The sequence below is a fragment of the Xylona heveae genome (genome assembly GCF_001619985.1).
Source record: "Xylona heveae TC161 unplaced genomic scaffold L228scaffold_3, whole genome shotgun sequence".
In the NCBI taxonomy this organism is placed as follows: Eukaryota; Fungi; Ascomycota; class Xylonomycetes; order Xylonales; family Xylonaceae; genus Xylona; species Xylona heveae.
This window is the reverse complement of record NW_017264195.1, coordinates 1,961-23,747: the sequence shown is the minus strand read 5'-3', so window position 1 is coordinate 23,747 and position 21,787 is coordinate 1,961. Positions and strand designations below refer to the sequence as shown.

Sequence of the window (21,787 nt, the reverse complement as noted above, 5' to 3'; positions counted from 1 at the left end):
GCTCTTTGTAAAAAAAAGTCTATTTTGTGTCAAGTTGTTTCAATTCAGGCTACTATATATATCTTCCTACGCGGATAAAGTACTATCGGCCTGAGAAATCAGGTCATGAAACATCGTCATGCCTTTATCAATCCTTCGCAAGCCTTCTTCCAGTTGCTCCGGCGGAACAGCATAGCAGATACGGAACCAACCAGCCTGGTTAAAATGGTAGCTTGTGCCAGTAGAGACTGCTACGCCAGCTTTTTTGATACACTGATTCAGTAATTTCTCGCTTTCGACACTGTCACTGAGGCAAAGTCTCGCGAAGACAAACAGGCCATAGGGTGCTTGAGAGAACGGAATGCGCCGTGCAGCTAGAAAGTCGCGTATCTTATGGTAAGCAGTGGTAAGTTTCTCTGCTCCCTCGGTTTGAATGTGTGTCACGATATCATCCCTCAGGAAATGCCGCAAAGCCATTGACGTCGCCATGGTTGATGTCTGACTATGAGTGTTCAGTGCACCACTCAGACGAACGGTTTCATTGCCTTGTGTGATAAATGCGCCCTGGAAGATTGAGCATATATTTTTGCAATCTAGGGCGAAACAACTTACCAGACGGAGTCCGCTACATCCAAAATCCTTGCTAAGACTGTATATCACATGAACCAAGCCCTTTCCACCGTCGAGTGACAGAGCCGATGTAAACGGGACATAGTCATGTTCCACAGGTCTATGCAAGGACAGGGCATAGACCTCATCGGAAATGTAATGCAGGCTGTTGCGAGAGCAGAAGTCTACCATTGCCTGCAGCGTTTCCCTTGGGTAGCATCTGCCCAATGGATTGTGCGGATTACAAACCAGCACAGCTTTGACGGGAACAGGGCTGCTCTTCAGTGCAGCCTCGTAATATTTTACGCCTGTCACATCGAAAAATTCATCCAACGGTATATGAACAGGAACGACCTTTGCATCATGATGTACGCTTAGGGAGATATCTAGTCCGGCCCAGTATGGAGCCGCGATGAGTATTCCATCCCCAGGGTCACATATTTGCTGCGCAAGCGCCGTCAGAGCAAAACTGCCACCCGCCGCCAGAACAATTTCCGATGAATCAACCTTGGAGAATGGGTTGAAATGCTCATTAATGAATGCAGACAGGCGCTCTCTTGTTTTCGAGCACCCGCCGATACCTTGAGCGTATGATAAATCCTACGCAATGTGTCAATATCGGTTGCTTTCTGTGGCGAAGAAAGTGGCTTATAGAGCGTACAGAATTGTCAAAACTCTCCAACGCCTTTGGTAGGCCTTCCAGTATTTTATCCTTTATCAGCCAATTCTCTGCAGTGCTTAGGTCGACGGTTTCTTGATTGCCAGAGAGTACTGCGTCATGCTGGCTCAGTAAGTACGGAATCAGCGTTTTGCTTCTCTCTTTGCTTTGGCGGGACAACATGGCTACTCTGAACTGAAGTGAGGGATACGCAGGGGCACGATTCCTCACTAGTAGTTCTCTAATTAGAGAAAATGTCTGTGTTGCCATAAAGCCCGATCGGCGAAATTGGGTGGACTAAATGTTTTTGGCCCGAAACGAAGGTAATCGGCGATTAAGTTATGTGCCGCCGGCCTGAATTTTTGCCTTGTCTGAATTGAATGCGATTCCTGGAGGGCAGTGTTTTTGAGGACCGTGGATCTACAGTATTTCAAGGTCTGTTGGTTGATCATTTGGAGATCATCCGTATCCGACTATTCCAAAAACAATGTCTCCTCAAATACAGACACTGTGAGTTCTTCATTGCAAAGCGTCCTATTGAAAATTCATCTGATAGAGGTTTTATAGTAGCGAATATTGGACAACACCGAGCTTTCCTGCGGTGAAGTCTGCAGTAAGGCAAACAATAAAGCAGAACATATGAGAGAGTCTCAGCTGATATAACCAAATAGCGAACCGTTGTCACGGAAAAAGTAAGCTCAGACGAAGAATTGTTGCAGGGCAGAAGTTCAGACAGACCGAGTGTCGAAAATGAAGACAAGACATTATGGGACCATGAACTTGGGCACATGTTGTCGGATATGATGGAAATTGCCGGCTATTCGAAGCAGTCTCAGGACTTTCACCGAACTTTCTTCACAGATCGTGTAGCACGATCTCTCGGGCCTCATCCTCGCGCGAGTGGTCCGCCGAAGTCGTGGCAGAGTTTCATGACAGATGATCATACACCTGCCGAACTTAGCTGGTGCTGGTGCTCCAAGCGCAAGATCCCAGCCGTACGCTATTCAGTTGAGCCAATTGGACAATCAGCGGGATCAGTATCCGATCCTTTCAATTTATTTGCAGGTGTGCAGATGCTCGGGAATGCTCTCCCGGTTTCTCCAGATCTGGATCTCCAGCTGTATCGACATTTTTCCAACAAGCTGCTCAGTCCTCAGCAAATCAAGCCTTCGGAAGTCGAGAACGGGGTTCAACATCCTCAGTCTCAAACATTCATAGCATTTGATCTTTTGGAGGATAAGGTCGTGACGAAATACTATTTTATGCCCAGTTGGAGATCATCACGAACGGGGAAATCGAACCTCGAAACTGTCGAAAATGCGATACAGAGTCTAGACTCAGTTGGAATCCATTTTGGCAATTCCCTTAATTTAGTCACCGACTTCTTGCGTTCGTTTGATGAAAAAGAGCAGCTCCAGGTCGAAATTCTCGCCATCGATTGTGTGGATCCAGTACAATCGCGGATAAAGATCTATATAAGATCACCACGGACCTCGTTTGATAGTGCTGTGGATATGTTGACCATGAAGGGAAAACTCGATCCCATCTCCGACATTGCGTCGCTGAAAGAGTTATGGTGCAATATATTTGGAATTGATGACCAAAGCTTCGACGCCTCGAACTCCCTTCCAGAAAAAGGCCATCGCACTTCGGGCTTGCTTTACTATCTGGAAATCAAAGCCAGCTGTCCTAGTCCGAAGACGAAGGTGTACTTGCCAGTGAGACACTATGCTCAGGATGACGAGCAGGTGGCACGAGGTTTATCGGCCTTTCTTGAAAAGCGAGGCAAAGGATTGAGTAACGGATCCTACTATGAAGGGGTCTCTCGGCTCTGGTACGTACGGCCCGTGTCTATCTTCTTTACCTCATTCAATCCTAGATTATCCCCACTAACTGTTTATTTCATTGCTATACAGTAAACACCGAAACCTGGGCGACGGTTTGGGGTTCCATACTTATGTTACTTGTGCAGTTGATGGTGATTCTCTGGCCGTTACATCTTACTTGAACCCAGAGACATATCATTCGTCTCGGCCACGTGGAAATGTGAAAGCCTGATTGCGTTATACCTATTGATTCTAGTTAGATTACAAGATTGAGGAAATGATGTTTGACGCCTTATCCAATATGAAATACATATACTTTTGTCTCTCTTACCTTGGCAATCCACTTCATTTTGCCTCCGAGTGAAGTCTGAAATCGGAGTATATTTCTAAGGTCCGAATAATGTCCGGGCTTTTTTCAAGCCTTTGGGATGTAAGAGCTGTTTGTACTTTATTTCCTGCGCTCGTGCCAGTTCCAATGCAAGCATAGCTATCCCCCACTTCACTTACAATTATGTTCACTCTACTTTCTCTATTGACAATAGTGGGAACACTATTTGTTGGTATTGGATGGTTCATCGCTCGGTTAAACGGTGAACCTGTGGTTACTTCCATTGTCTCGGTATGTCACGATACTTGAAATAACCTACCAAGCAAGCGAATATTCTCTAACACGAAATTAGGATATCTTGTCGTTTATATATCCCATTCGCAATGCTCGTGGAGAATCAATCGCTGGCCCCAGGTGGAAATGGCCAAATGGTCAGTGCATAGAAAAATTTCTAGATGGAAGAGAGTGCAGCAGAGTATGGAGCCGATACGGCGCCGTTTACAGGGTCTGGGCAGGGACCATTCCAGAGGTGTCAGTGATTCTTGTCATTGGGACCACATCCCGTGAGCATATCATTATTAACCTATCACTAGAGTTATAACCAAACCCGAGGATGTGCGAGTGTTTCATTCGGACTCTCCTCACCATAATAAAGCCAGATCAAGCAACGCCGGATGGATGTTTCATGAACTTCTCGGCGATTGTATGGGGCTGATCAATGGTACAAGATGGAAGAAATTACGCGGCGAATGGGAACCGTTCTTCGCTCATCATGGGGTGCGGAGCTATAGCTCATCTATTGAATCAGATGCGCGCGGCTACGTTAAATCTATGGTAGCTACGGAAACCGCAGGAGCTACGTCTTTCGATGTACACAGCGCACATGCAATCTCTCGATTTCCATTCATGTGCACCGCCGAATACATCTATGGTCCTTTAACTGATGCTGAAAAAGAAAAGCTATGGTCTATTGGCCAGAAAAGTCTGGGACTGATGGTACATGTGCTCAATGGGGGAGCTTTTCGCTACGAGCTTGGTCGTCCGCTGGAAGGAAAAGCAACTCAAGAGCTCATCAACTTCCGCCACGAGTGGATGACATTTAATGATCAGATATATCAGGCGAAAAAGACCGTTTCGTCACCACCGCCAATCGTTCAAGCCTGGAATCAGGTCCTCAACGGAGAGATCCCAATGAGTGAGGTATTTTTGACACGAGACCTTTGTCCCTCAGTCATGCTGGAAGATTAGTTAACACCTTTCATAGACTCTACAGACATTGAGCGAAATGCTCTTCGCCAATCTGGACGTTTCCACGCATGTTCTCAGCTGGCTGGTTGCGCTGGTGGCGGAGAGTAGCTCCGTCCAAGAGCAGCTGCGTGAAGAAATCCGCAAGAATGTCGATGATCCGGATGCTTACTACCGCCGTAAAGATACGCTATTACACCTCTGTTTCCTAGAATCCCTTCGTCTTCGTCCGTTTACAGGTTTGTTTCAAGAAATATTGCTGCTGGTGAAAATAAAACAAAGATATGCTGAATCTGCGCTCAGTTTTTACAATTCCCGAAAGTTCTCCCACGGAGAAAGTATTGGGCGGATACGTGATACCTCCAAACGTATGAGATGGTTGCACCTTTTTGGCGGTTTACTTGCTAACATCGTCACTGTCAGACTTCTGTCGTCGTCGACACCCTGAAGATAAATCACAATGAAGCATTTTGGGGTAAAGACAGCCACATGTTCAATCCAAGCAGGCTCCAACACGTCAAGCCCGCAGAGGTGAGTCTTGAGAATAGGTTTTACGATGGGGGAACAGAACAAGTTGGAGGCTTACGAGATCTTAGCTGCGATATAATCTTTTTACCTTTGGCTTTGGGACAAGAAAGTGTCTTGGCCAGCATTTTGCAGATTCCATGATGAAAGCCTTTTTATTCCATCTTGTCAGCCAGTACAAGATTTCTCAGTCATCATCCGCCCTAGCCGAGAAGGTTGCAGATGACTCGAAGACTAGCTGGACTCCGATTTCCGATGTCAAGATAGATCTACAAAGGATTGAATAGAGTAACTTTGTCAATAATATGTGTTACCACAGATACAAAAATAGAAGAGAAAAGCCCTGTGCGTGTACTTTCATTGATCGAATAGTTGCTTCCGGGCAAGTCGGCCCAAATACTGTTATAAAAACCTCTTATGTGTATCTATTCTACCAATCGTGCAAATCGCTCTTCATTTGAAATATTTTTAAACATAAGCACTATTTACAAACTTTATTAGAAATAACAAAAAATGTTTACAATCCTTGAGCAGTCAGCTCCTCCTCTGACAGTCCAAATCGGCAGATGCGATGAAGAGCTCTTGCGACGGGTGGGAATTTGCTCATGTTCTCGCTCCATTCCTTCAGTTTTGGCCATTCTGAGAAATCGATCTCTGCCGTGGCAGCGACTTGTTCATTTGCCAATGGGAAGATGGCAAAGTCAGTAATTGTGGGCCTGTCCGGCAAGGCAACATATTTCTGGCCGGGCTCGTTCAGGCGCTTTTCGAGAAAGCTGTACTCGGACTTGATCGACCTGACCAAGACCTGAATGGCCTCGCCAACCGTCTCCGCACGGGGTTTCATGAGGAGCCACCATTTCCCAGTAGCGCCAAGACCAGCCGTGTATGACATGAGCCAATTCATGACGATCGTCCGTTCAATGAGATCTTTGCCTCCATACAGCCCGTCCTTGTCGTATTTGTCTACCAAGTACGTCAAACATGCCGAACTATCAAAGACATTCAGTCGTTGCTCATGGCCTGCGCTACTCTGGTACACTTCGACGTCCTCGATGGCAGGGACCATTTTGTATGGATTCACAGCATGAAACCATGTTTCGTTGCTCGTAGAGTTGATGATATGGATGTCATGAGGAATCGAAAGTGCTTCTAGAAGCATAAGCGGTTTTACTGAATTCGCTGTCGATGTCGGGCTAGCTATTTCAGAAGTAAGTATCATTTTCTACTATCTGCTTATACTTCGAGGCAGGAAAAAGGGCCAACAAGCAGACAGAGTCCGCTCAAGCACAAGAACGAGGAAACATACCTTTCTTGACGTACAAGACCAACTTGTCCGCCGCAATGGGCGGGTGTTGAGACAAGTCCTCTGTGGTTTCTGAGCTCATTTTTTCGTCCTTGTTTGTGGAGCAAATGACAAATGTCCTGTTCTCGGGAGATGGATCGGCCAATATGTTATAAACTTTATGCTATCGTTGATTTTGTGCGATAGATGCCCTTGTATCTTTTATAAAATGCTTTCGGACAATAAAAAGGGAGCTACTTCTTCAGAAGAAGGGTGAAGAAATGCAGCTAGCTCATGGTCAAGATGCAGCTATGTTTATACAATAGTCAATATTCTTGCTAGCGAAATAACTTCTACGTCGGCATTAAATTCATTGTTCCAAGCACGTAATGAGGGGAATCGCATTTTTGTCCCAAAATTACTGACCGTGCTGGATATCGAATGCAGCATCACGAAAACTCCGCTGAGAAACTCGGCCATTATCACTACCGAGAGGGAAATGAGAGGTGGTTAATACGGAGAGTTATTAAAGCAAATCCTTTTCTAATATTGTAGTCTTCCGGACTTGCTACCAGCATAGAACCTCTCTCAGTCTCAAAATCATTTTATCTCCTTCCCTTTTTATATTTATATATTTATTTATTTTTTTATTCAAAAAAAATATCCATATAATATTTCCCCACATTTTTTCTCCTGTTTTTTTTTCTCTTCTCGAAGAATTTACGAAATTCCTATCAACGATTGAAAATTCCCAGGATAAAAAATGAGCGAGCAAAAAGTCAAAGACACATACGGCGGACCACGACACAAAGTCGAATATGATCGACTACGGGCTCAACACGAACTGGTCAAGGCGGAAATGGGAGGAAAACTCCTCCTCTGCCCCGCCGACCTGTCACGGCCCGACTTGCGGGTCTTGGATTCTGCCACAGCCGAGGGTACCTGGCTGGTTGACCTCGCAACGACGGTCCCTTCCAGCGCAACACTAATTGGCACGGACATTTCTGCCCAGCATTTCCTCCCGCCGGCGGACCGACCGGCCAATGTCGAACTAAGTCTCCACTCCATCTTTGACACTTGGCCGGCCCACTTGCAAGAGTACTTTGACGTGGCTCATCAGCGGTTCGTCCTGTCAGTCTGTCCCAATGACGACGCCGGCGTTGACGCGGTGAAGAAGCTCTTCGCGTGCGTCAAGCCAGGCGGCTGGATCGAGTTGCACGAGGGTGACATGCAGTCCATCCGAGAGGGCCCAGAGCATGCAGCGTTCACGCGCTTCCGAGATGTCATGGTTCGCGCGTGGGGCGCCATTGGAAATAGACCGCGGCCGGCCGAGCACCTTGTTGAATGGCTACAGAAGGCAGGTGCTGTGGATGTCCAAGAACACGTGCAGACCATCAAGGTGGGCGCTGCGTCGGAGGACAGAGAGCAGGGCCAACGGGCGGTCGACATGCTCTTGTTTCTCTCGGATGCGATGAAGAAGATGCTGGCCGGTGAGTATTCCCAAGTACATTTTAGCTGACCCGTTCCATTCTCCGAACGATTGATACATGCATGAAATTTTGCGGAGATTAACTAACGATATTAAACAGACAAGCCTGGGCACCCTTCGGCGGAGGAGTTTGACCAATTAAAGGTCGACCTGGAGAAAGAGATGAATACAGTGGGCAATGTTTACCACTACCGTCTGGCCTTTGGTCGCAAGGTCTCGCAGAAATAGAATCGTTCAATTTTGTCAGGATGAATGTTCCACCTGTTAGAAACGTAGAAGTTTATACCCTTTAAAAAGACTATACTGGGAAAATCCAAAATAAAATAACATAGCAGACATTTCCGCGATCAATAACGTCGACTTTCCACAAGGACATGCCTGGGAGACAATTTTCAAATAATGCTTCTAAATCCTAAATATTCTGCCCTTCTGGCAATATCACAATGACTTTTTTGAAGGCATGCCTATTCCCGCATACCAGCTGGCTATCCCTTTCATGGAATAGCTACGTCGCGCTCGGACTGATGGTTCGGCGGCACGGATCCTTTTTCGTCTGGCTGGATTGTCTCTGGAATTGCCTCCTCCAATGATTCTTGCTCACTCTTCTTCTCAGACTTTGGCCAATACGAAACACCGACAATGGCCGTCGCAGCAAACAAGACTCCGGCAAGTAGCCAAAAAGCGCCCTGGTAGCCGTCCATATCGATCATTTCGATCGGCATGCCGTTCGGACCTTTGACTTGGGTTGTTTCGCTGCCCATGATAGTATTTGCGCCCGCCAACAGAACACTGGCACCAACTTGGTATGCAGCGTTGAATAAAGCACTGGCCACAGCATAATCTCCCTCTCGAACAGGGCGCAGCATGACACTTTGGGCGGGCACCATCGACACGGGGCTGGCACAGACAAAAATAATGGCTGCCACAATCGCGTACCAGTATCCTCCATGATGACCCGTGCCGGCGGCTCGCTCAGGCGTGGCATATACCCAAGCCACCGCGCCTGCACCCGTTATGGCCAATCCCACCATCATGGTGAGCTTCTCGCCGATAAGTCTCACGAGAGGTTCCGATGATCCACCGGTCATTATGGCTGAGAATGCCCCGGGCTATTTCAGACGGTAGCCCATATTAGTATAACTCGGAGTCGAAGGGGGTGGGATGCAAGGGAATCACTTACCAAGAAATATACGGCAGTCAAAATGGAAGTGTAACGCAGCAGGTTTACACACAACTGCGTAGAGATGAAGAACCAGGCGCTAAAGCTACCGCCAAATGCAAAAATGACCAAAAGCATGAGGAAAAACGAGCCAGATTTCCAAAGATAACGCGGCACTGTCGGATTTGCTACGCGTGTCTCGATCCATAAAAAGAGCAAAAGGAGGCATCCGCCCAAGACAAGTCCAACAATGACCTGTGCAGATCGCCATCCGCTTCGAGAACTGTCATTGAGACCGTACACTAGTAATGCAATCCCAGCCGTGAAGATTCCAACGCCGATATAGTCGACAGAGAGCTCGTTCTCACATGAGAAGGCCGGGAGAAAGAGTGCCGCTACAATGAGCGCCAGAGCCGAGAGGATCAAGCAGACCCAAAACACGGAACGCCAGCCGGCCGAGGATGCTACGTTGCTTGTGCGTTAGTCGTTTCTATCGGAACTTTTGTCTGGGTTATACTGGATATAGTTACCGGCAAGGAGGGCTCCAACAACAGTTCCAATGACTGATCCAAGTGGTGCACAAGCAGTATATAGTGCTAAGGCTTGGCTACGCCCCTTGCCGTCGGCAAATGTTCTGCTAATTATCGCGAGTCCATTTGGAGCCTGTATAGCGAGGTCAATGGACTGCAATCAGGGAAGAGTATTGACAATTTCCACCTACAGTCAGAGCAGCACCGATTCCTGAAATGGCCCGGCCAACAATCAACGCCGATTTGTTAGGTGCAGCAGTGTTTATAATATTTGATATAGTCAATATTGCGGTCCCTGTCATGAAAATCTTCTCCAAGCCGAGTCGCTGACCAAGCTGTCCCGCAATGAGCAAAAATGAAGCGAACGTAATATTGTAAGCCACGAGCACCCAATTTATCTCATCTACACCAAAATCGAGAGCTTTTTCGATTTCAGGCAATCCAAAGAGAATTGACGAGAGCTGGAAAAGGTCGAGGAAATTAACCAAGGTGGAAGTGACAAGAATGACGCCCAAATTGGTTTTATGACCAAGCCGTGCCCCGAGTTGATAGGGCGGCATAAATGCCTTGAACGTAGAGCTCATGGCTATCGGATTCAGGGCGAGTCGTCAAGTCGGAAAGTTGGAGGTGAAATGGGGACGGTCAAAGAACTCTTTCCTCGAAAGCTTTTCCAAGCTATCTTTCATGCTGGCGACGTAGCTAATAAAAGAGAATTGCGATAGAACCCTAAAGAAAAGAAAAATTAATTACTGGCCCGTTGGGATATTGGATGAAACAATATTTGGTTGATGCGGAGACTATTCGGAGACTTTTCTGTAGCGACATGAAATCTGTCCGACGCTGGATATCCCAATTCGGCAAAAGATAATCAATACCTGACGATCAACATATTACGGGCAACCTTGCAGGCTGCTCGAAGAGCGATTCGACGCAGGAATTAGAGAACATTAAATAGACAAAATATAAATTGTTAAATCAATCCATTTTCCAGTCATTCTCAAGAGGAGATTGTGAATAAGAGACTGATATATACTCTGGGTATTCCATACCTATGTAGACCTATTCCAGGCCGATTTATTTAGCTGTGGTATTGAAGGATAGGATAATAATCACCGAAATCGAATTAATCCACATCCAAAAATCTATATAACTATATATATCGGCCGCTCAGTTAGAACGTAAATCTCTTTACAGTGACCGTTTGTTGCCAACCCCGTATTTAGGACTACCTGCCATGGAAGACGACATTGAGTTTTGGAGGGAAGAAGCACTTGATATTCTTTCTGAAGTTCCTTTAATTGGTTCGTGGCATATCAAAAACCAGTACAAAATTTAATGTAGCAAGCTAATTCTTTGCAGACGGACATAATGACTGGCCACATTTGATTCGCGGATTTTATGACAATAAACTGGACGAGCGATTCCAGTCTCACAAGGATCTTGGAGGCCATGTAGACCTTAAAAGGCTGGTTGAAGGAAAATCCGGCGGAGCTTTCTGGAGTGTTTATGTCGACTGGTTGGTGTTCTCCCAGTTGCATCGTGATTAATGGTTTACAAGGGAGACACTGATAGTGAATGTACGCAGTCCCAACGAGGACAATTTCAAAGATGACTCTATACACTTCGAAGCCGTACGCGATACGATGCAGCAAATCGATCTAGTTCACCGAGTCCATGACTTGTATCCCGAGAGAATGGGGATAGTGTATAAGGCAGAGGATGTCCTAGAGCTTTTTAAAGAACAGAAATTTGCAAGTTTGATTGGTGTAGAGGGTCTGCATCAAATCGCAAACAGCGCCAGTGTTTTACGCCTCTATCACAAGCTCGGCGTCCGTTACGTTACTCTGGCACACAACAAAAACAATCTTTATGCAGACAGCGCGGTATTGTCTCTTTCTGTATGCGCCGATTAAGGGACTTTTGCTTACCCCCAAATTCAAAGACATCAAATACTCCAGCTCATAACGGCCTGTCGTCACAAGGTGTGGCAATGATTCAAGAAATGAATCGTATCGGAATGTAAGGCCCTTTTTTACATACTATATTGTATTTTCTAACTTGGTTTTACTGGCACATAGGATAATTGATCTATCTCATACAAGCGACGATGTGATGCATGCGGTTTTGGAGAAATCCAAAGCGCCCGTCATATTCTCTCATTCATCGAGGTTGGTCAAGTCACGCATTTTAATCTATGCAACTTACATTAATAAATTGTCTTGTAGTTCTGCACTCGTACCAAGCAATCGCAACGTAACAGATGCCGTGCTTGCCAAACTAAAAGACAACAACGGCGTGATCATGATCTCTTTTATTCCCTCCCTAACCCACTCCGACTCGAAAGCCGCGACGATAAACCATGTCGTGGACCATATATGTCATGTCGCCAACCAAATTGGATATTCTCACATTGGTCTAGGCTCAGATTATGACGGGATGGTTTGCGCGGTCAAAGGTCTCGAGGATGTGTCGAAATACCCAGCCTTGGTAGCCTCGATGCTGGCTAGAGGGATTGCACGAGAGGATATAAAGAAGGTCTTGGGTTTCAATATTATTCGGGTACTGACAGACGTTGAAAACGTGTCAAGGGCGCACAAGAACAAGCTGCCGGTGTTGGAAGATGAGGTAAAGCAACTCTGGAATGACAATTTGCGAGCGTTTGTAAGGCAGGTGTACCCAAACGCAGAGAGAGACAATCGAGTATGAAAAGCAGTTATTGCAAACATTGCTCAACGACCGTCGCCCCGTCCCCAAAGGTGGCAATGAACATAGTCGTGGTATATCCACATAGTCCATAGCAGGCAATCAAATATTATTAGGAACCATTTTGGAACGCAACCATCGGGACCCTTGAACCTGTGAACACCTCTTTCAATCCAATATGCAACCCGCTGCCAGAAGCTGCTGAATAACCATTTACCAATCTGATATCTCCGGGTTTGCAATGGATGAAAGGTTGCATGCGCAGCCAGTCTGTTTTGATAAGGCTCAGGAAGCGAATGGTCGCGAGCACCACGGACCAGCAGACCCTGTCACGAAAGAAAGATAATTATTAGTGACATGAGACCTAGGCCGCACATATTGGTGCGCAGTCGAAAGTGGACTTACCAAGTATCTCTCAGAAGGCAATCGCTCGTAGGAGAGCTCGATGGCGTGTCTTCCAATCAGAGTTGTTACTCTTATGGGAGAACCATCTCTTTCAAGACTGCCATCTAGGACTGCCGTATCGTATGCAATTCCGCCACTGGGATGGATGTTCAGTGAGAGGACTGTCCATGTTACGAGCAATGAGATTCTGCCTTGGGATTTGACAACGTTACCCTTCAGTGAGTACCACTCGGTGGAGATCTTCTTGGCTCAACAAGTAAGCAACACCGTACACAGCTTTATCTTCCTTTTCATCCTCAATTGCGCGAATACCTGCCATTGCAGGATCCGAATACGGGATACCCATTATGTTGAAACATAGTGTATGGCTTTTGATACACGCTACTTCGCTCCTCACCGGGCTGATTTTCCGCCTGGTGACGAAGACATCAGACACCATGTTGGAGCCGTACGCAAAGTACCAAGATGCATCGGTTTCATTGGGCTTCATTGCGGTGGCTTGCATCCCCGAGACACGTAATCCGAACTACCAGAACTTGCTGAACGCTCTCTATATGTTTGGTGAGGTTCTGTAGTTCCATAAATTAAGTATTATCATTCTACCGGTAATTGTGGTGTGAGGAAAACTTTGACTCGCTATGGTATTAGATCGGATTCAATTTTGTAGTGATATCTACCATATCAATGGATAAATTCCGTCCACGAGCCGTCTCCAAACCCTGCCATTATGTCCAGCTCGGCGTTATCCACATTTGCAGCAGCGTAATAAGTCTCCGAAAAATCTTCCGTGACAGTTACCGCTGAGAAAAATTTCAGACCGCCCTCATATTAGAGTGGGGCCTGTACAATAGTTAAGTGATGAAACCAAGTCGTTATTGATATTTGCCCATACATATAACTTGGTTCTCCTCATGTCGGTTAAATGGTGATGCTGTTGGGGTTGGAAAGGGATGAATGACATAACATTCAGGGTCCCTTGGTGGTTTACTGACAGTCGACAGAGAACTACCCTTGTGGCTCATTAGCCGAGCACAATGGACGCCACGTGTATCAGCCTACAGCCCAATCCATGCTTCTGTCTCGTTCTCTTTTTAATCCTTTAATTTTCAGTACCTGCATCCTACAGTTATTTCTTCTACGGAGTGATCAATCATCTATCGAGATGGACTACATTGTTGTTCTGATCAGTTCCGCCGATATTGATTGCATTTCAGTTTCAGTTTAGCTAGGAGCGATTGCCAAAGGAATTCGCTACCAGATTGCCTGAAAGAAAAGCCTTGCCAGTAGCTTTAACATGTACCTGACTACTCCGTCCATCCATGGTACACTAATATAGTCTTTGACGGCTAGGTTTTTACCACCATTGTTGTTCATTGGCATGAAATACAAGATCTGCATTAGCATGTCTGCGGCTTACTCTTGGTCTGACTCTCCCGTGTGGGGATACACCATATGGCATCCCAGCCCTTGCTGTTAGTTTATTAGATTTGCAGGACCCGTTGGGCAATTTTGATGGCTTCCCTCCGGGTATCTTGAAGGCAGATAGGGAGGTTATGTAAAGGAACCAACCGCAAATGTGACAGTGTTTGAACGAATAAAATATAGATGCCTGAAAGCCGCGGTTTCTCTAATCTTCAGCCAATCTGAAATACCTGACTTTTCACTGTCATACAGGGTACTAAGAGATCTAGACAGTAATTTCAAGTCTTTGGTCTACAAGATCATACAAGGAAAGTTGCCGAACATGACTCTTCCGTCACCTCAAGCTTCCGAAGGAAACACAAATGCAAGGCGAGCATCGGAAGAGACGAGAAAGCTTCGCTCTGCATGTAACGCATGCCATGGTGCAAAGGTCCGATGTAGTGGCGGTATGCCATGCTCAAGATGCGCGAGGGAGTAAGTTCTATCTACAGATCTGGGCAGGGGTTTGAGCTGACCGTTGAACGTCTCCACGCCAGTGGTATGGAGTGCCGCTACAGTTATCGAGCAAAGCTGGGGAAGCCAAAGGGGAGCGTCAATAAGAAGACTCTGGAAAGGTTAAAAAGAATGAGAGAAGAACAAGGATCGTCTGAGGCACAGTCGATACAAGTGCCGACACCCCAGACCGCTAGCGATTGCGCAATTCAGGGCAGAAATTGCTCTCCGTCTTCAACTCAACCTATCACCACAATTTCCTCCACGATCTCGCCGCCTGCAGCAGATCTGTCTTCACTTCAGCCGGTGGAGAGAACGGATTCCGATAAACCTTCTATATTTCCACTAGACACACCGCCCTATCAGATGCCTCTCGATCCGCTCTTAGACTTTGGGGGATCCACGGCAGATGATTTTGAATTTCTCAACCATCAGCAGGTAAGATTCATTCACACGGAATTGCTTTAGCTATCATGACTTGTGGTAACCTGAATTCTACAGGACCATTCGGAAATTCCGGAATTGACAGGAGCTGGTTAGTAATGGCGCACCCATATAAAATCATTGTCTAACTAAATTAAATACAGGACTCGATACTCAATACCTTAATTTTGATATAGAAAGCACACAATCATGCCATGAGGATGGCGAAGACGAGCAGGGACAGCTACACACGTCTCAGGATTCCTCGCCATGGCTATCACCATCTGTCAGCAATTATCAACTCCCAATGGATCGACAACCCCAGCGCGGAAAAAGTTTGGGCAGGGAGCTAATATCGCCTCAACCACTTTTCTATCAACAAAATGAAGCGGCAGTTGCATCATGCAATTGCTTTCACCGTCTCTCCGACCATCTTTGTCATCTACAAACCATTTCTGGTCTTGATCGTGTCGTTAGACTCGATACTGTCCTAATTCTCTCGCAGCAGGTACTCCCTTCGATATCGCGCTTCCTCCACTGCAGCTTCTGTTGTTCCAATACCCAAGGTTTCTTTTTAACCTCGATGCTTCTCTCGAAGCTGTTTGAGCTATATATTACCTCGTCTGCTCCCTGTCAGGAACCCATCTCGCAACTTGACATCCGACTTGGAAACTATCAACCCTCCTGTCAGCTTGCAACTAGTATCAAGTGCCTTCTTATCCGACACCACTTGAGAGATGTAAAGTCCATTGTCGAAAGCTTTGACCAGAGGGCAAATCGGTCGTCAGGGAATGAAGCGGATAGTGAGTATCTCAAACTTCAAGTAAGGAAATTTAAACAAGAGGTAGTAAAATTAGAAAAGCAAACCGGGGGCTCAGGAGGTATAGACTGTTTGAAACAGAATAGTATACCTTTTTAAAAGTTTTCATTGATCGATCAAATTGCTCTGGAAGCAAAAATAAACAAATTACGATTCATTGTCTAACCACCATCGCCTATGATACGTTTTAACTTTTATAATAGTCTTTCAATAAACAATAGATGATAGCAGCTGCAGAATGGGTACGGGTAGCCTGGTGGGTGCCCAGTCCGACCATCTACTGTCGGGGTGACATGAATGAGTTCCGATCGCTATGCTATATACACCAAAACACAAAATTAATCGGGGGTCGGAAAATCTCTCAATATCTTATCTAGGCAACCATGATGGGGACAGTGGCGGTATCAGGAGAAGACGGCAACGAGTGGCTGCTTATCGGCTAAGGCCCCAGCTAAACCAAACCGCTAACGGCAGCTCTCGGTAAGCTACGAGGGCTGCCAGGTATCAGTGAAGTCTTCAACATGTATCTCAGGTACCTACCAGCGTCTTCTCGAGATGGATGCCTTTGGCTAGGGAGCAGGGTAGCTACCTACCTAGTTTGCAGCTATCGGAGTATGTTTACTACAAACAGCGTAGGTAAGGTAACGTGAGTCCCTAAGGTATCGTAGTTGAGGGGTTAGGCACCAGGGCACCCTCGTTATAATAATCAAGCTTTGTAGTACCTCTTCGCAGTCTCTTGGTAGTCTCGTAATTATACAAACCATCATGGCTACGCCATACTATAGGTCTGAGTTCAGTCCTTTTGAGATATCATCGGAGGAGGGTCTGTCGACTTCAGTCTTGTCGAAATCCAAGCGGGCTACCTGGGCCAAGTACAATCCAATCTCTGTTACCAAATCCTGCCTGTCGGTGTGGAGATGCTCACATGTATGGTGCAATACCCGACCTTTGTCAAAACAGGCTCTGTTCTGTCGATTGGTGCGGCGTCCCTTTTGGGGTCTCATCATTCTTCTGTAGGTTCTCCTGGGTTTACATTTCGTTACTTCCTTTCCGATGATGACGATCCTGCAAGGCTGACCTCATTCAATCAATCTAGTGGACTCCTCAAGCTCCTTTCCCTGACCTGGCAGGGCCTTGTGTATCTCTTCCCGGATGATCTTGACTCTGCACTCGATGCATGGGTTTTACCCGGTGGTCGCCCGTCGATCTTCTCTCACTGGGCAACGTACGGTGTCATTCCCGTCGCTTGCCACTCACATAACGATTACTGGCGTCGCGTTCCCTTGCATTCTGCCCTCGCTGCTGGTTGCACCAGCATAGAGGCTGATGTCTGGCTCTCGGGCAACGAACTCCTAGTGGGACATCTACCCCTTACGTTAACACAAGATCAGAGCTTGCGCAGCCTGTATCTCGATCCACTTCTGAAGATGCTTGAAGACCACAACCCCCGATCGGTCAATTTATCCTTGGATGATAATGCAGACAGGAACGATGTCGCCGGTGTGTTTGCAAATGATCCGTCCCAGAGTTTAGTGTTGCTTGTCGACTTCAAAGCCGACGGTGAGCATCTTTGGCCTCGTCTCGTCGAAAATCTAAAGCCGCTCCGTGAAGCGGGGTACCTCACACATTTCAACGGTTCGTCCGTCATTCAGCGACCGATTACGGTTGTTGTCTCAGGAGATGCGCCTTTCCATCGTCTCTTTGGGCAAATCACGTATCGCGATATCTTCTTCGACACTCCCCTCGACGATATCTCGGCTCATTGTTCGCAACGATCGGCAGACAAGCTTCCGTACACCCCTTCTAATAGTTATTACGCCTCTGTCAATTTTTACAAGGCAATTGGACATCTGAACTTTAACCGATTCTCTCAGAGCCAGCTCTCCAAGCTCCGGTGCCAAATCAACGCTGCACACGAGCGCGGTCTTAAAGTACGATATTGGGGCACACCAAGCTGGCCGCGTGGGTTAAGAAACCATGTGTGGCATATACTTGTGCGTGAAGGCGTGGATGTAATTAATGTGGATGATTTGAGGGACGCAACACAGCGAGATTGGAGAAAGCATCGCAGCTGGTGGAGTTGACCTGGAATTTTAGCTGGGTACAAAGGATGATGATTTGAATCAGTAGTGAACGGTCAAAATGATTTGGCAAGCTCAAATTGCAATAAATTACAAACAAGGTGTAACTGTGAAATTCTAATCCTTAAAACAGGAACAGTCCTTTGTCTTATTAAAATTAACGGGTTACAGGCAGGGAAACTTCTGTTGATTTACTCAAACATAACTACTTAAAGTATCATACTTATTTTCTCACGCCGCGCTAAGCCAATAACCTGATACATAACATTCACTTATACAAGAACAGAAATTGTCAGCGAACCTACGTGCAAAAAGAGACATGAGATCCTTATTACTTTTCAAAGATGACATGACACCTGATTGGTCCAACCAGAGTGAGTTGCTGTTATACATCCAGCAAGTATGTACACCAGACCCAGCAGGCCAGCCAGAGCACGACAGCCAGGAAGCCATTGACAGCGGGGACGGTGACGTTCGCGGCAGCACTCTTGCTGGAAGAGGCTGAGGCCGAGCTGGAGCCAGAGCTCGAGATACTGGAAGACCGTTCGGCGGTACTTAGGCCGGTACTGTTGACACCCGACAAGTAGGTAGAGCCGTTGCGGAAATAAGCCACACCAACGTCAAGACCGTGGGAGGCATCGTACGGGAAGGGCGCAGTGTAGTTATATGTTGGAGCACGGCCCGTGTAGGTGTCAACGACACCCTGGAGGATACCATGGCCGGCGGAGCACGAGTCGTTGGTGGAGGGCACCGGCCAGGTCGAACGGTACCTGGAGCGGGCCCCGAGCGCCAGCGGGCCGGGCAGGGACTGATTGAGGGACAGGTTGGTGGTATCGACATTCCAGTTGGTGTAGCCGGCCTTCTCGGCGACTAGCTGGAAGATATTAGCACCGCAGTCCCAGCGGCCGAGGGATGGCAGGCCCCAGTTGGCCGAGACGGACGCAATGCCCGAATAGTGGGTGTAGAAGGTGTGATCCTTCGTGCCCGCCAGTTTCTTCGGGACAGCGCCACCTAACAAGATGCTGAAGATGCGATTGTTGTTGGCGTAGTTTTCGGATTCGTCAAATGTTAGCAGCAGTAAGGTGTTGTCCCAGAAATAGGTGTTGTTCATGAGCTCGGATACAAAGTCGCGCAGCCACTGGGAGCCAAAGGTGATGTTAGTATCGTGCGCATCATTTGTCATGTTGGGAGTAAAGAAGGCCCATTGCGGCAGCTGCTTGTTGCGCAAGTCGTCGTAGAAATTAGTAAAATTTTTGATCAGGCGCAGCGCTGTGTCATTGTTAGAGATGCTGTTGAAGAGCACCAGAGGGTTGTGCTTGCGGACGTAGTCGTTGGCATGGGTCTGCTGGTTGGGATAGTCGTTGCCCTGGAAGCCCGGGTAGGGTAGGTCCTGCTGGTACTCAGCCCACGAGATTCCCTTGGTATTCAGCAAATCTGCTATAGTCGACACATTGGTCGGAATCTGGTGGAAATTATCGTTGTTCATGCCATAATTGTCGCCACTGGCCGCAGCGCAGTAATTGGGCTCGGAGGTGTGGCCGACTGCGAAGAAATTGGTGAGGGTGATACCCTGGCTAGCTAGCCACTGCTGATTGGTGTCACTCGCAGCCCCGCTGTAATCCTGTTATATCGTGAGCAGTTTGTGTAATGAACTTTGTGCTTGCACACAAGCGTAATATTATACATACAGCATTCTCCAGCCAGATTTGGTAGAAGCGGTCAAAAGCAGTACCCCTCACGTTGGAGGTCCAGTTCTGCGGCGTTGTTGTGGCCTCGGCGGCCTTAGATATCGCCCCAAGCCGCTCGCGGTTGGCGATAGTGTCAGCAGCAGCCATAGTTGCTATGACAAGGAGAGCAGCCACGAGACCCATTATAGCAGGCGACTAAAAAAAAACAAATAGCGAGAAAAGAAATAGGGAGGAGATTATGCGAGGAAGAACTAGTTGACTCTCCTGAGGCCATTGTCCCTAAATCATTTTGTTTACGGAGTATAGAGATATCTATAGAAAATTTTAGAACAATTGAAATAGTTAGGTTAATTTAGATAATTGAGTTTATAAACAAAATATTATAAAGTTTATTAAGGTTAATTAGTCTAGAGGTTAACGATAGAGGCTAGAAACCAACCTGGACTACTCCTAAGCCAGGTTAAGAAAAGAGGAGTCAAGATTAACCCGACCAGGACCAGCACACCCTAGTATAACATAGTTAATCAAATAGCTAAAGTACTATGCCAAGAAGTCAGCCGATCAGGTATTCTTTCAACGTTACTATCCCTGGTAAATCTAGTAAATACTAACCACCAATGAGTGTTCATGTTGCCAACAAGCGTATGACCACAACCAACAAATACACCACCCTCAAAGGCAACGGATCATTTCCCTTCCACCCTTGATGACTGGCTGAGTATGTCCTCTAATATTTACTACCATCCCATTTCGCTGCAAACGTCCAAAATCAACTTGAAGCAGAGATGGATGGTTGGGCGGCATACATAAAAAGGGGGCAAGCTCTCCGTTGGTTGGTATTTGTCTGAGGCCTCCTGTCTTTCCTGACGCTGAAGATCCTCGGACTGCTCTTTGGAAGCCATTACCTTTAAGATGCGGGTATGTTAAAGGTTGTTTTCTATACCTGCCCCCTGCCCCTCCAACACCTCCATGGGACATCCAAAAAATCTCGGCTTACGTCCTAGCATAGACTATTCACAAAGTAACCCCCGTTATCGACTGTATATCGTTCGATTTGCTGCCCGATGGCAGTGTGGAACTTGCCGATCCACCTTGCAAACCACCACTGTGTATCCTATGCCACCGTCCCAGCCACCGATTTGTCACCCGGTCTTCCAACCGCAATGGCAATGCAGGACGTCCGTATTACAAGTGCTCCCCTTGTGGAAAGTTCTTGTGCTTTGACGATCGTGGCGGGAATTCTCTTCGCAACCCTCCATGCTTTTGTGACGTTTCCAGTAAGCTCCAGGTGACTGGACGCGAACGAACACCTCCACGAAAGCTGCACTATGTGGGCCGGTTAGGCCAGTGCAACTTTTACAGGCAATGCTACAACCGGATGGAGGAGGAAGTTCCTCTTAGTGAAAAGTTTCTGGATAACTTTGCCCACCTTGGTATTGCTTAGTGTACTTTTTTTTTCTACTCTTATACCAAGATATAATGTCAATTAGTGTTATGGTAACACCTATAGATAGGCATCAAGTAGTATCTTCCTAGATAGTTTTCTGTTAATATCTCAAGAGTTCTTACCTAGTAATATAGTATTTTATAATATTATTTAGTAATAAGAGCTGTCAAGATATCTTAATATAGACTATGTTATGATGACACCTATGGATAGGCATTGGGTTGTATCTTCCTAGATAGTGTTATGGTGACACCTATAGATAGGTGTCAGGTTGTATCTTCCTAGATAGTTTCCTGTCAGTACATCAAGGGTTCTTACCTAGTAATATAGCATCCTGCAATATTATTTAGTGATAGGAGTGATATGAGATGAATGAAGTGATTCAGGTCTGGTAGATAAAGTAAACAATAAGATTGCCATTGTACTATTATCTAGATACTGATAACTAAATACTGTAAAGCAGTAATGCTTAAAACAATAATGTCAATACAGTAACTTCAAGAACTATACAGAACAATTCTAGCTACATAGGAAAACCATCCTCCTTATATAGACAATCTGTTCCATGCTGATTACACCTGATTACCTTGATCACCTTGTAATTACTTGTAATCACTGCAATTACTATTTCTGCTACTGCTTTCTACCTTCTTATCTTATCATCATGTGACCTCCT

The 21,787-nt window shown here is 46.4% G+C and overlaps 12 protein-coding genes across 12 annotated transcripts; 7 read left to right on the top strand and 5 right to left on the bottom strand.

The window, feature by feature from the left end:
* Positions 1–66: 66 nt before the first annotated feature.
* Positions 67–1,429, bottom strand: L228DRAFT_281051 (aminotransferase GliI; the record flags this gene model as incomplete). Its single annotated transcript, XM_018335861.1, has 3 exons — positions 67–543; positions 592–1,188; positions 1,250–1,429. 3 exons carry the CDS (start codon positions 1,427–1,429, stop codon positions 67–69), a joined length of 1,254 nt encoding a protein of 417 aa, XP_018189480.1.
* A 605-nt stretch (positions 1,430–2,034) lies between these two features.
* On the top strand, positions 2,035–3,304 carry L228DRAFT_208979 (aromatic prenyltransferase; the record flags this gene model as incomplete). The annotated part of the gene is made up of 2 exons (XM_018329786.1): positions 2,035–3,080; positions 3,163–3,304. 2 exons carry the CDS (start codon positions 2,035–2,037, stop codon positions 3,302–3,304), a joined length of 1,188 nt encoding a protein of 395 aa, XP_018189479.1.
* A 255-nt stretch (positions 3,305–3,559) lies between these two features.
* L228DRAFT_218170 (cytochrome P450) lies at positions 3,560–5,550 on the top strand. The gene is made up of 7 exons (XM_018330175.1): positions 3,560–3,691; positions 3,753–3,931; positions 3,994–4,600; positions 4,665–4,884; positions 4,949–5,013; positions 5,069–5,176; positions 5,242–5,550. Exons 1-7 carry the CDS (start codon positions 3,584–3,586, stop codon positions 5,455–5,457), a joined length of 1,503 nt encoding a protein of 500 aa, XP_018189478.1. The 5' UTR covers positions 3,560–3,583; the 3' UTR covers positions 5,458–5,550.
* Positions 5,511–6,714, bottom strand: L228DRAFT_255290 (hypothetical protein). Its single transcript, XM_018333878.1, has 2 exons — positions 6,477–6,714; positions 5,511–6,367 (listed from the first exon to the last, which is right to left on the bottom strand). The coding sequence occupies exons 1-2, from the start codon at positions 6,553–6,555 to the stop codon at positions 5,688–5,690; spliced, it is 759 nt and encodes a 252-aa protein (XP_018189477.1). The 5' UTR covers positions 6,556–6,714; the 3' UTR covers positions 5,511–5,687.
* A 320-nt stretch (positions 6,715–7,034) lies between these two features.
* L228DRAFT_227741 (S-adenosyl-L-methionine-dependent methyltransferase) lies at positions 7,035–8,523 on the top strand. The gene is made up of 2 exons (XM_018330459.1): positions 7,035–7,942; positions 8,042–8,523. Exons 1-2 carry the CDS (start codon positions 7,216–7,218, stop codon positions 8,167–8,169), a joined length of 855 nt encoding a protein of 284 aa, XP_018189476.1. The 5' UTR covers positions 7,035–7,215; the 3' UTR covers positions 8,170–8,523.
* On the bottom strand, positions 8,436–10,214 carry L228DRAFT_236903 (MFS general substrate transporter; the record flags this gene model as incomplete). Its single annotated transcript, XM_018330876.1, has 4 exons — positions 8,436–9,050; positions 9,122–9,564; positions 9,631–9,784; positions 9,822–10,214. The coding sequence occupies 4 exons, from the start codon at positions 10,212–10,214 to the stop codon at positions 8,436–8,438; spliced, it is 1,605 nt and encodes a 534-aa protein (XP_018189475.1).
* A 621-nt stretch (positions 10,215–10,835) lies between these two features.
* Positions 10,836–12,453, top strand: L228DRAFT_218164 (hypothetical protein). Its single transcript, XM_018330174.1, has 6 exons — positions 10,836–10,931; positions 10,990–11,146; positions 11,216–11,513; positions 11,573–11,649; positions 11,709–11,798; positions 11,856–12,453. Exons 1-6 carry the CDS (start codon positions 10,865–10,867, stop codon positions 12,334–12,336), a joined length of 1,170 nt encoding a protein of 389 aa, XP_018189474.1. The 5' UTR covers positions 10,836–10,864; the 3' UTR covers positions 12,337–12,453.
* Positions 12,360–13,228, bottom strand: L228DRAFT_266292 (hypothetical protein; the record flags this gene model as incomplete). The annotated part of the gene is made up of 3 exons (XM_018334839.1): positions 12,360–12,659; positions 12,739–12,874; positions 12,951–13,228. The coding sequence occupies 3 exons, from the start codon at positions 13,226–13,228 to the stop codon at positions 12,360–12,362; spliced, it is 714 nt and encodes a 237-aa protein (XP_018189473.1).
* Positions 13,229–14,365: 1,137 nt separating this feature from the next.
* L228DRAFT_244781 (hypothetical protein) lies at positions 14,366–16,051 on the top strand. Its single transcript, XM_018332012.1, has 4 exons — positions 14,366–14,634; positions 14,697–15,090; positions 15,154–15,187; positions 15,240–16,051. The coding sequence occupies exons 1-4, from the start codon at positions 14,483–14,485 to the stop codon at positions 15,992–15,994; spliced, it is 1,335 nt and encodes a 444-aa protein (XP_018189472.1). The 5' UTR covers positions 14,366–14,482; the 3' UTR covers positions 15,995–16,051.
* Positions 16,052–16,660: 609 nt separating this feature from the next.
* On the top strand, positions 16,661–17,979 carry L228DRAFT_208682 (hypothetical protein; the record flags this gene model as incomplete). The annotated part of the gene is made up of 2 exons (XM_018329767.1): positions 16,661–16,908; positions 16,992–17,979. The coding sequence occupies 2 exons, from the start codon at positions 16,661–16,663 to the stop codon at positions 17,977–17,979; spliced, it is 1,236 nt and encodes a 411-aa protein (XP_018189471.1).
* Positions 17,980–18,361: 382 nt separating this feature from the next.
* Positions 18,362–19,847, bottom strand: L228DRAFT_259204 (phosphoesterase-domain-containing protein; the record flags this gene model as incomplete). Its single annotated transcript, XM_018334146.1, has 2 exons — positions 18,362–19,597; positions 19,665–19,847. 2 exons carry the CDS (start codon positions 19,845–19,847, stop codon positions 18,362–18,364), a joined length of 1,419 nt encoding a protein of 472 aa, XP_018189470.1.
* Positions 19,848–20,522: 675 nt separating this feature from the next.
* L228DRAFT_259203 (hypothetical protein) lies at positions 20,523–21,108 on the top strand (the record flags this gene model as incomplete). The annotated part of the gene is made up of 2 exons (XM_018334145.1): positions 20,523–20,582; positions 20,674–21,108. The coding sequence occupies exons 1-2, from the start codon at positions 20,577–20,579 to the stop codon at positions 21,106–21,108; spliced, it is 441 nt and encodes a 146-aa protein (XP_018189469.1). The 5' UTR covers positions 20,523–20,576.
* Between the last annotated feature and the right edge of the window lie 679 nt (positions 21,109–21,787).